A 13257-nucleotide genomic window follows, 5' to 3' on the forward strand; every position below is an offset into this window, starting at 1 on the left:
AATGGGGTCATTTGTGGGGTGTTTGTACTGCCCTGGCATTTGAGGGTCTCCGCAATCATTACATGTATGGCCAGCATTAGGAGTTTCTGCTATTCTCCTTATATTGAGCATACGGGTAATGATATATTTTTTTTTCGTTCAGCCTCTGGGCTGAAAGAAAAAATGAACGACACAGATTTCTTCATTCGCATTGATCAATGTGGATGAAAAAATCTCTGCCCAAAAAAAAAAAGGAGGGGAAAGGCGTCTGCCAGGACATAGGAGCTCCGCCCAACATCCATACCCACTTAGCTCGTATGCCCTGGCAAACCCGATTTCTCCATTCACATCGATGTGGATGAATAAATTATTGCCGGGATTATATATATTTTTTATATACAAAGTGTTTGCCAAAGCCTATGAACACCGCCGCCTCCTCAGCTCATATGCCTCGGCAAACATATCTTTTACTGCAGAGGAGAAATCTCGTCTTGCAGTGCCGCATACACCGACTTGTGTGTAATCTGACAGCAGCGCAATGCTTCTGTCAGAATGCACATCAGTGCTGCAGCTAGTCGATCGGTTGGTCTACCTGGAAGGTAAAAAAAACAAAACAAAAAAGAAAAAAACAGGCTGCAACGCAATAAATTTTATTAACTTTATAATAACATTTGAACGGAACATATAAACTTTATTAAACTTTTTGAACAGACCGTTAACTTTTTTGCTTACCGGTGATTTTTTTTTTTTTTTTTTTTTTTTTTTTTTTTACCTTTATAGGACAAACCTCTCCTTCCCCATGGGACAATGTGCAAAGCGCAAATCGCCCAAAGATGTGGCGAAGTACATTATGCACTTTGTCCCAGGTGAAAGGAGAGGTTTGCAGCAGCTCTGTGTAAATGGGCCCTAATAGCCCTGTGTGCCTGTCCTGTGAAACGCATTCCCTATGCTAAGTGTACCTGTGTGTGGTACTTCCGGAAACACTCCCCTAAGCATAGGGCAGGGTGGTCAGGGCAGTCAGGACAGAAATAGCGGGTGTCACGCCTTATTCCACTCCTGCTACAGACACAACATTTCTTTCGGGGTGGCGGTCGGTTTGAGGTACCAGCAACGACACTGGGGAAATGTCGCTCGTGTAGACTGCTCACTACACTGGTGGATGGGGCCACGGAACCTCCTGGATACAGGAGGTTCTCGATGATCTCTTCCTGAAATTTGAGGAAGGATCCTGTTCTCCCAGCCTTACTGTAGAGAACAAAACTATTATATGCAGCCAATTGAATCAAATATAAAGACACCTTCTTATACCAGCGTCTGGTCCTGCGGGAAAGTAGATAAGGAGCCAAGATTTGGTCATTGAAGTCCACCCCTCCCATGAGCGAATTATAGTCGTGGACACAGAGGGGCTTTTCAATGACACTGGTTGCTCGTTCAATTTGGATTGTCGTGTCTGCGTGAATAGAGGAGAGCATGTAAGCGTCACGATTGTCTCTCCATTTCACCGCGAGCAGTTCTTGGTTACACAAGGCAGCCCTCTCCCCCCTTGCAAGACGGGTGGTAAGGGGCCGTTGGGGGAAGCCCCGGCGACTAGTTCGCGCGGTGCCACAGCAGCCAATCTGTTCTAGGAACAAATGCCTGAAGAGGGGCACACTTGTGTAGAAATTGTCCACATAAAGATGGTACCCCTTGCCAAATAAGGGTGACACCAAGTCCCAGACTGTCTTCCCACTGCTCCCCAGGTAGTCACGGCAACTGACCGGCTCCAGGGTCTGATCTTTACCCTCATAGATCAAAAATTTGTGGGTATAGCCTGTGGCCCTTTCACAGAGCTTATACAATTTGACCCCATACCAGGCGCGCTTGCTTAGGATGTATTGTTTAAAGCCAAGGCGCCCGGTAAAATGTATAAGGTTCTCGTCTACGCAGATGTTTTGCTCAGGGGTATACAAATCTGCAAATTTGTATACCGCAATTCATGCTTTTTAGTTAAGCCCATGTTGAGGAGAAGGCCCAGAAAAATTTTAAATACGGAAACTTGGACGGGTTTCCACCGGAAAGACTGGGCATAATAGCTTCCCGGGTTGGCGGCTATAAATTCAGTGGCATATCGGTTTGTTTCTGACACAACTAAGTCCAAGAGCTCCGCAGTCAAGAACAGCTCAAAAAACCCCAGTGCCGAACCGATCTGAGCTGTCTCAACCCGAACTCCAGACTGGGTGGTGAAAGGGGGAACTATTGGTGCGGCTGAAGTTGGGGGCTGCCAATCAGGGTTTGCCAGCACCTCAGGGACTCTAGGGGCTCTACGGGCCTGTCTGTGCGGTGGCTGCGACGGGGGAACTAATGCACGTGCCACCGTACCAGCTTCAACTGCCCTTCTGGTGCTCGCCACTTCACCATGTTGTACGGCACTGCTGGTACTAGATCCAGGATGGGCTGCGCTGCTGGTGTATGCCTCACCACGTAATCCGACAGCGCCAGCCCCACTCTGCTGCCCTTGAAGCGGATCCTGCGCAACCTGGGGCCGGGTACGCCTGGTGGTATCAGGGACCTCAACCTCCTCGTCCGAACTTTGGGTCAGAGAGCCACTGCTTTCTACAGGTTCATATTCTGACCCGCTGGATTCGTCAGATGAGGGTTCCCATTCCTCATCCGACTGGGTCAGAAGCCTGTAAGCCTCTTCAGAAGAATACCCCTTGTTTGCCATTTGGTCAACTAAATTTAGGGGGTAGTCCCTGAGACTACCCAAGAAAAAAAGCAAGCCTCTCTTACAAATGGGAGGCTAGCGAAGTACCGGAAGCCGCTGCGATTGATAAAAAATATCTAAACAGATTATTTTTTTATCGCCGCAGCGCTTGTAAAGTGATTGTGCAGTGATCAAAAAATATATTTTTTTTGTCACTGCGACGGGGCGGGCGTGGGTGAACGCACGTGTGGGCGACCGATCAGGCCTGATCGGGCAAACACTGCGTTTTGCGTGGAGGGCGAGCTAAGGTGACACTAATACTATTATAGATTTGACTGTGATCAGTTCTGATCACTTACAGATACTATAAAAGTACAAATGCTGATTAGCGATATGCTAAATCAGCGAATCAGTGACTGCGGTGCGGTGGGCTGGGCGCTAAACGATCGCTAACTACCTAACCAAGGGACCTAAACTATCCTAAAACTATCAGTCAATACCAGTGGGAAAAAAAAGTGACAGTTTACACTGATCACTTTTTTCCCTTTCACTAGGTGATTGACAGGGGCGATCAAGGGGTTAATTGGGGTGATGGAGGGTGATCTGGGGGCTAAGTGTGGTGTTTGGTGTGTACTCACTGTGATCTGTGCTCCTCTGCTGGAACCAACCGACGAAATTATAATGTGTTAGATGGCTTCTGATTATTTTTTTTGAAAATCATCAGCCTGCCAGCTACAATCATTGGCTGGCAGGCTGATGACGAAATTGTCTTTTAACTTTTGCCGGCCCGCGATGCGCATGCGCGGGCCGGCTTTGCCCGAAATCTTGCGTCTCGCAAGATTACGCCCCGGCACGTCCACTCTGAATAACAGGGCCGCCGCAAAGACGCAATCCTGCGTACGGCGGGCCTGAGGAGGTTAAGGGCTTCCACAGATGCGGTAAATGTAACAATTGCAAAGCCACCGTGTTCACCCAAAAAAAAATAGAGATTAGATCCACACAAAACACTTTTAAATTTGAGATAAAAGATGATCTCATCTGTGACTCAACCGATGTCATTTACATTCTGGAATGTCCATGCCATAAGCAATACGTTGGACGTACTAAACGTCCTTTCAAAAAGAGGGTCTCGGAACACATGGAGAACATCAGAAAAGGGTTTGAATCACATTCAGTTTCAAAACATTACAAAAACCACCACAACAGTGACCCCTCTTACCCTGACATTTGTGGCCATCGAGAGGATCAGGAGACACTGGAGAGGTGGCAACCACATTATTAACATGTCTAGGATAGAATCAAGGAGAATCTTTTGAATTCGACACCCTAATTCCAGCCGGATTGAATGCGGAGATAGAAATTTTTAGTTTCTTGTAGTTCAGCATCAACACAACGATTAAGGGGCGGGCGGCAGTCAGGGACGTGGGATCGGAGTCCGGCTGTCTACCAGCACCCCGATCCCCCCTCCCGGCTAGCCCCCCGACCCCACTATCTACACGCATCCACATACCTTTTCATGTGTCTTTACATGGCCTGCATGCGTCTCGTTTATCTTCAATGTTTCATATACCTCATAGATATCCCCTTCGAGTTGTATATTAGCATGAAAAATAAAAATATTAATATTATAATAAAATGCATCAATACACAAATAAAAGAAATAAACACATTGACATTGAAAAAGCACAGCACTTCCAACCACTCCCAATAACAACAATGGACTAAATCGATCCCAATACAAACATTAACAAATAAATCTGGCACGAAGAAAAACATTTTACACACTGTATTATACCACTGTTATAATGGAACTGGAATACCTGTCAATACTACACATCCCCGCACCATATTCACACAAAACATCTTTGCACTAGATACCGTATCAATACCGCACTCACTAACGCTCTCTACTGCACTACCCGCACCAGCAGCACTAATATTTCCAAAAACTCCCATATAATAACATAAAAAAGTCAACATAATCATTATAAATTCCAGACTTTGACATTATTCTCGATTTACTTATCCACATAGTAACAATATAATCACATACTATACGGACATGCTGTATCCACGATCTCTAGTATGAAGAGTAAACATCACAACATCCATGGAAATGAACACCAGCATCTATATATACGTGTGTGGCTAACAGAAAAATAATGTTTTTATAATTATGTTTCTATTTTTATTCCCAAGCTTATAAAATTCACCACACTCTATCAAAGCGAGACGATGCACCACACAGCAGGTGCCGTATCACTTTTATAACGGTCCTGTACCACTTGTCATCATTCCAACACAATTTATCACATAAAACATTTTTTTGCACCGCATACCGCACTCAAAACGCACAGCTCCAAACATTTATATATAACAATTAGAAAGTGAACATAGCCGTACATAAATTTCACATTTGGACATTATATTCATGTCATACATTCCCTCATCATCCTGTCACAATATAACAATCACGATCCCCAGTTCGGAGCAACAATAGCACAACATAACAATAAGCTACAATATTTATGAAATTGAACCCCAGCATTTACACATACAAGCGTTGTTGATAGAAGAATCAAGTTTTTATCTTTATTTTTATTTTTGTATAACACACATTTATTATACCCTACAAAAGTAAGACGATCCACTCCATGTTTTTACCATCACCTTTTGGTTTTTTGGGGAAAACCTCCCTCAAAGTGAAACAATTTCCTTTATAAGCTATACCATATGTCTACACTGCAGGCCACTGAGGAAGAAGCATTGCGCTTCGAAACAACCAGCATTTTTTCAAGCAATCCTGTAAAGGACCGTATAGCCAACTCTGTTCTATTGAAGACATCGAGGACACAAGCAGCCCACCGTCTCTGCATCCATTTTGCGGACAAGATACCGCTGAAGCTCCCGCCCTCGTGGGACGCCACGTTAGGAGCAGGCGAGCACAGCGGAGAACACGAGTACATATCCCGGTGGGCAACTCCCGATTTAAGCAATCTGCAGGACGGGTAACGTAATAATATAAAAACTGCATTACCTAGGAGTAGATATAGAATATTTAAATCTGCACTGGCAGAAACATACTTATCGGTACATTGGGAGATAAAGAACTCACTTTGGATAATACCAACCAGTGTCCTATCCACACATCTTATCCCAGTCCAACCAAGCAGCTCTAGATTACCCAGAGACAGGCTGTAATCTTATTTGGATTTTACAATAAGATCATCAATTATATAAATATAAGAGTACGTTACTATCCAATTAAGGATAAATATGAATCAATATCTATAACTTGACATCATTGTACTCAGAGCGCTCTATATTTTTTATTTAGGTGCAATAGCGCCATATTTTGAACATATACAGTACAGACTAAAATATTGGACACACCTTCTCATTCAAAGAGTTTTCTTTATTTTCCTGACTATGAAAATTGTAGATTCACACTGAAGGCATCAAAACTATGAATTAACACATGTGGAATGATATACATAACAAAAAAGTGTGAAACAACTGAAAATATGTCATATTCTAGGTTCTTCAAAGTAGCCACCTTTTGCTTTGATTACTGCTTTGCACACTCTTGGCATTCTCTTGATGAGCTTCAAGAGGTAGTCACCTGAAATGGTCTTCACTTCACAGGTGTGCCCTGTCAGGTTTAATAAGTGGGATTTCTTGCCTTATAAATGGAGTTGGGACCATCAGTTGCGTTGTGGAGAAGTCAGGTGGATACACAGCTGATAGTCCTACTGAATAGACTGTTAGAATTTGTATTATGGCAAGAAAAAAGCAGCTAAGTAAAGAAAAACGAGTGGCCATCATTACTTTAAGAAATTAAGGTCAGTCAGTCCGAAAAATTGGGAGAAATTTGAAAGTGTCCCCAAGTGCAGTCACAAAAACCATCAAGTGCTACAAAGAAACTGGCTCACATGCGGACCGCCCCAGGAAAGGAAGACCAAGAGTCACCTCTGCTGAGGAGGATAAGTTCATCCGAGTCACCAGCCTCAGAAATCGCAGGTTAACAGCAGCTCAGATTAGAGACCAGGTCAATGCCACACAGAGTTCTAGCAGCAGACACCTCTCTAGAACAACTGTTAAGAGGAGACTGTGTGAATCAGGCCTTCATGGTAGAATATCTGCTAGGAAACCACTGCTAAGGACAGGCAACAAGCAGAAGAGACTTGTTTGGGCTAAAGAACACAAGGAATGGACATTAGACCAGTGGAAATCTGTGCTTTGGTCTGATGAGTCCAAATTTGAGATCTTTGGTTCCAACCACCGTGTCTTTGTCTGACGCAGAAAAGGTGAACGGATGGACTCTACATGCCTGGTTCCCACCGTGAAGCATGGAGGAGGAGGTGTGATGGTGTGGGGGTGCTTTGCTGGTGACACTGTTGGGGATTTATTAAAAATTGAAGGCATACTGAACCAGCATGGCTACCACAGCATCTTGCAGCGGCATGCATTTCCATCCGGTTTGCGTTTAGTTGGACCATCATATATTTTTCCACAGGACAATGACCCCAAACACACCTCCAGGCTGTGTAAGAGCTATTTGACCATGAAGGAGAGTGATGGGGTGCTGCGCCAGATGACCTGGCCTCCACAGTCACCGGACCTGAACCCAATCGAGATGGTTTGGGGTGAGCTGGACCGCAGAGTGAAGGCAAAAGGGCCAACAAGTGCTAAGCATCTCTGAGAACTCCTTCAAGACTGTTGGAAGACCATTTCAGGTGACTACCTCTTGAAGCTCATCAAGAGAATGCCAAGAATGTGTAAAGCAGTAATCAAAGCAAAAGGTGGCTACTTTGAAGAACCTAGAATATGACATATTTTCAGTTGTTTCACACTTTTTTGTTATGTATATAATTCCACATGTGTTAATTCATAGTTTTGATGCCTTCAGTGTGAATCTACAATTTTCATAGTCATGAAAATAAAGAAAACTCTTTGAATGAGAAGGTGTGTCCAAACTTTTGGTCTGTACTGTATGTCCATACTATACATATTGCTATCAATATATGCAGCCAGGGACAGACGAGTGCCCCCCACACCCACAATTAATTAGCATTAATTTTATTCTGCGACATTGGGATGAGTCGCGGGGAGTGCACCGCTCCATATCTGTCCAAACCAGGTGTAGCCACTGACACATCCACATAAAACTAATATTAACCCTTATACTAAACCCAATACCTAACCCTAATACTAACCGGTATACTAAACCTAATAGCTAACCCTAAGGCCCCTTTCACACAGGTGAGAATTCCACGCGGGTGCGATGCGTGAGGTGAACACATTGCACCCGCACTGAATCCGGACCTATTCACTTCTATGGGGCTGTGCACATGAGCAGTGATTTTCACGCATCACTTGTGCGTTGCTTGAAAATCGTAGCAAGTTCTATATTGTGAATTTTTCACGCAACGCAGGCCCCATAGAAGTGAATGGGGCTGCGTGAAAATCTCAAGCATCCGCAAGCAAGTGCGGATGCGGTGCGATTTTCACGCATGGTTGCTAGGTGACGATCGTGATGGGGACCCGATCTTTATTATTTTCGCTTATAACATGGTTATAAAGGAAAATAATAGCATTCTGAATACAGAATGCTAAGTAAATTAGGGATGGAGGGGTTAAAAAAAAATATATATAAAAAATTAAACTCGCCTCATCTACTTGTTCGCGCTGCCCGGCTTCTCTTTTTTCTTCTTCTTCTTTGAGAACCTGTGAGAAAAGGACCTTTGGTGACGTCACTGCCCTCATATGTGAGGTATGAGGTATTGTAGATACAGTGTGTACAGGTATATAGTATATACAGCAGTGTACTGATATGTGAGGCACGTGGTATAATAAATACAGTGTGTACAGATATATAGTATATACAGCAGTGTACTGATATGTGAGGTACAAGGTATAATAGATGCAGTGTGTACAGATATATAGTATATACAGCAGTGTACTGATATGTGAGGTACGAGGTATAATAGATGGTGTGTAAAGCTATATAGTGTATATACAGCAGTGCACTGATATGTGAGGTATAATAGATACAGTGTGTACAGATATATAGTATATACAGCAGTGTACTGATATGTGAGGTACGAGGTATAATAGATACAGTGTGTATAGATATATAGTATATACAGCAGTGCACTGATATGTGAGGTACGAGGTATAATAGATGGTGTGTAAAGCTATATAGTGTATATACAGCAGTGTACTGATATGTGAGGTATAATAGATACAGTGTGTACAGATATATAGTATATGCAGCAGTGCACTGATATGTGAGGTACGAGGTATAATAGATGGTGTGTACAGCTATATAGTGTATATACAGCAGTGTACTGATATGTGAGGTATGAGGTATAATAGATACAGTGTGTATAGATATATAGTATATACAGCAGTGTACTGATATGTGAGGTACGAGGTATAATAGATACAGTGTGTACAGCTATATAGTATATACAGCAGTGCACTGATATGTGAGGTACGAGGTATAATAGATGGTGTGTACAGCTATATAGTGTATATACAGCAGTGTACTGATATGTGAGGTATAATAGATAGTGTGTACAGGTATATAGTAAATACAGCAGTGTACTGATATGTGAGGTATAATAAATGCATTAGGTACAGATATATGTATGTGAGGTCCCCCGCACCTACTGTGTCCTTCTCCCATACCATGTAGATTGTAAGCCCTCACAGGCAGGGCCCTCTCTTCTTCTGTACCAGTTTGTAACTCATCTTGTTTATGCTTAGTGCAGTTGTCTGTATTATGTATGTGCACCGCTTATCATATGTACAGCGCTATGGAATGAATGGCGCTTTAATAATAAATAATAATAATGTATGATGTCTGCTCCACAGCTCAGGAGAAGCCGTACAGCCATGGACATACCGCTGAATCCAAAGTCTGCAGCACATCTTCTACTTTACATCTTCCTCTCCAGGTTATTAGCGTTCTGCGGTAAGTAGTAGTGAGGTGGTTAACCGCAGTTTCATTACTGGGGTTTGTACTGAGAACACGTTGTATTCCAGGTGCTGAGAATCCACCATCGCTGGTGTGGTTGGATGCTGAGAACCTTGTCTCCATCCCAGACGTTGTTACCATAGAAAATGGAAGCTTGAAAACCTTAAGCCTTTCTGCAAAGTGAGTTTTATTACACAGTGATTTGCTTAGTAAATTATTATTTTTATTTTTTATTTATTTGAAGGGGAGGGGTGGAAGGAGAGCTAAAGTTGCTTATTTTGCTCATTATTTTAAATTACAATGTGTAGGTCAGAAAGGAGAAGACTTAAAAATGTCTCCATATTTCCATTATTATATTTGTTCTGTGTTTATGTCGCGCTGTGGGACGGATATATCCGTCATATGCTTGCAGGTTATGTATGGAGTGGACAGCGGGTGCCAACATCTCAGCAGACAGACAGCGGGAGGGGGCTCCCTCTGTCCTCCAATCAGATGCCCTGCTGCAAAACGCAGGCTTCCAGTTCTGCCATAGTAAACTGCCTCTTAAGCCCTGCCTTGGGCAGAGCTTGATAGACAGTCCAAATGACTCCCATAGTATACTTTGCAGTCTATGGTATAAGTGTTCAAGTCTAAAAATAAAAAATTTAAGTAAAAAAAAAACTCACTCAAATATTACTCATCACCCTGCTTTCCCAATTTTGCATATAAAAATAAGAAAACAAAAAAAAAAAACATAAATGGTATTGACGTCTTAAAATGACAAAACTATCTCATATGGTGAAATGATTTAGTACCGGGTTTCCAACGAACGTGCGATGCGCTCCGGGAGAGAGGCGGTAGGGTTTCTGACCGCGCTCCGGCCCCGAGGCGTGCGGCTCTACGCGCCGGCCCACCAACCCACGGGAGGGGGGAAGCCGGCTATCCCAGGCCAACCTGGGCTCCTCGGCACTGCGGTATCGTCACGTTTAGGGGGGATTCTGACATAAAGGCGTTCAGTCAAAATCCCACTGATGGTAGCTTCGCCCCATTGGCTCCTCAGCCAAGCACCTCATATGGTGAAAGCTGTAATAGAAAAAACTGTCATAATGGCCAAAACGGAATAAAATGAGTTAAAAAAGCAGTATGTACCAATGAAAACTACAGCTCGTCCCGCAAAAAAAACTAAATGTAACACAGCTCTGTAGATGGAAGCATGAAAAAGTCATTGGTGTCAGCATACGGCAAAGAAAAAAATAACATTTGCTATTGCCTGAATTGTACTGACCCGCAGAATTAGGTTGTCATGACTTTTTAAGGCTAGTTTCACACTTGCGGACAGGACGGATCCGACAGGCTGTTCACCATGTCGGATCCGTCCTGCGGCTATTTCGCCGTGCCCGCGGACCGCCGCTCCGTCCCCATTGACTATAATGGGGACGGGGGGGAGCTCCGGCGCAGCACGGCGGTGCACGGAGAAAGCCGCCGGACTAAAAAGCCTGACATGCAGTAATTTTAGTCCGGCGGCCTTTCTCCGTGCACCGCCGTGCTGCGCCGGAGCTCCGCCCCGTCCCCATTATAGTCAATGGGGACGGAGCGGCGGTCCGGCGGCACGGCGAAATAGTCGCAGGACGGATCCGACATGGTGAACAGCCTGTCGGATCCGTCCTGCCGCAAGTGTGAAAGTACCCTAACACGTAAGGAATGCTGTAAATAAAAATTTTTAAAAAAAATAAAAACAAATGGCGGAAATGTGTTTGGTTTTTAGTGTCATCCCGCAAAGATTTTTTTATCCCCATTTTTTAATACAGGGTTTAGCAAAATTGAATGCTGCCATTAAAAAAAAAAACGGCCCATCTATTGCTATGCGAATGGAAAAGGAAAAAAAGTTAAAGGGCTGCTTTCTTAGGGTTCCTTCACACGCTGCAGATTTAGTTGCAGACTTTTCTGCAACTGAAAATCAGTTCCATTCATTTGAATGGGGCAGGAAGCACGTGGATTAACGCAATCCCCATTCAGGTGAATGTAACTGATTTAGCAATAAAATCCGCAGCATGTGAGCTGTGAGGGCACCATTAAAGGGCTGTCTCACCTCCAACATTGGTGGCATATAAACCAATGCCAGATAGGTGCGGGTCTCACCTCTGGGACCTGCACCTATCTCTAGAACAGAGCTCCCAAATTACACAGAAGCGCAACGCACATGTGTGGCTGCCCTCCATTAATTTCTATGGGAGTGCTGAAAGTAGCCAAGCTGCTATTTTCGGAAGTCCCATAAAAATGAATGGAGAGCACACCACGCAAGCATGGGCACTGCTCCATTCACTTCTATGGAACTGCCGGCACAAGGCTATTTTCGGCACTCCCATAGAAATGAGCGGAGGGTGACCGCACATGAGCGATGAGCTCCTGTTTACTTTGGCAGCTCCGTTCTAGAGATAGGTGTGGGTCCTGTCACGTGAACATGGTGTCTGAGCTGAAGACAGCATGTTATGGAGCAGATTGACATATAAATAATAAAACGTGCTAATCCTGCGCTGACTTCTCTAATGTGATGTTATTCATCGCAATCCCTGGCCGGTGGCTCGCGGGTGCGAGGAGAAGCGGCGCTGGTATTTTCCAGGGAGCGAATCTTCTGTTTGACGTCACAAACTCTACAGGTACATCCTTGGACCACAAAACCAAGGAGGTACCCGTAGATACCAGAGTGTGTGACGTCACACAGAAGATTCGCTCCCTGGAAAATACCAGCCCCGCTTCTCCTCGCACCCACGAGCCACCCGCCGGGGCCACACGTGTGAGTAGCGGTAAGCCGAAGTTAGAAGAAACACTGCGCAGAAGTTACATCATTGACGGAAGGATCTTACATGCTACAAAGTTTTGGATTAGCAAGTTTTAGTATTCGTTTTGCAAATTTCATTGAGGGTGCTGGCAATTAACCCTATCTAGTCCTGCAGTGACGGACTCTTTGTACACATTACAAATTGTATCTCTCCCCCATTCTTTGAAGGCAGCGCTGGTATTACGTATTCTGTATCAGATTGATATATAGTTTCGTGGGGAAAGATTCAGTAAAACTTGCATTTCATTCATTTAAATTTATGCTCATTCTGGGCTTTTATGTCATAGAGGGCAGGCTGTCAATCACTGATAGGACCGCCTCCTGGACTTCAGAGCTCAGAATGAACAGGAATATAAATGTAAAAATTACAAGTTTTACTGAATCTTTTCCCACCAAATAAGACGAACCAAGGTTTTAGAGGGGGAAAATAGAAAGATTTTTTTTTTTTCGATTAGAGCTCAGCTCAGACTCCCAATGTAAATCACACCTCACATCAGACTCTCAATTTTAATAAGGCCCCTATTCAGGCCTCCATGTTAATAAGACCCCCATATTAATCAGACCTCAATGTTATTAAGACCCCCATATTAATCAGACCTCAATGTTATTAAGACCCCCATATTAATCAGACCTCAATGTTATTAAGACCCCCATATTAATCAGACCTCAATGTTATTAAGACCCCCATATTAATCGAACCTCCATGTTAATGACCTCCATATTAATCAGATCTCAGATCAGAGAAAAAGAAATAAACCAACTTACCTCTCTTGCTCCGGATGCCGCTGTTCCTAA

The 13257-nt window shown here is 43.8% G+C and overlaps 1 protein-coding gene across 3 annotated transcripts in view; it reads left to right on the top strand.

Annotated features, from left to right (window-relative positions):
• CTNS (cystinosin, lysosomal cystine transporter) overlaps window positions 1–13257 on the top strand; it is a 39368-nt gene that overhangs the window by 6545 nt on the left and 19566 nt on the right. For 2 of the 3 annotated variants that reach the window (XM_044283740.1, XM_044283741.1), the window contains exons 2-3: window positions 9542–9641; window positions 9713–9824. In XM_044283740.1, coding sequence (XP_044139675.1) covers window positions 9563–9641; window positions 9713–9824 — 191 coding nt within the window. In that variant the 5' untranslated portion in view covers window positions 9542–9562. Of the gene's footprint in view, window positions 1–5410; window positions 5671–9541; window positions 9642–9712; window positions 9825–13257 lie in introns of all 3 variants that reach the window. The other variant, XM_044283742.1, reaches the window with a different exon arrangement.

The sequence above is a fragment of the Bufo gargarizans genome, chromosome 3 (genome assembly GCF_014858855.1).
Source record: "Bufo gargarizans isolate SCDJY-AF-19 chromosome 3, ASM1485885v1, whole genome shotgun sequence".
NCBI lineage: Eukaryota > Metazoa > Chordata > Amphibia > Anura > Bufonidae > Bufo > Bufo gargarizans.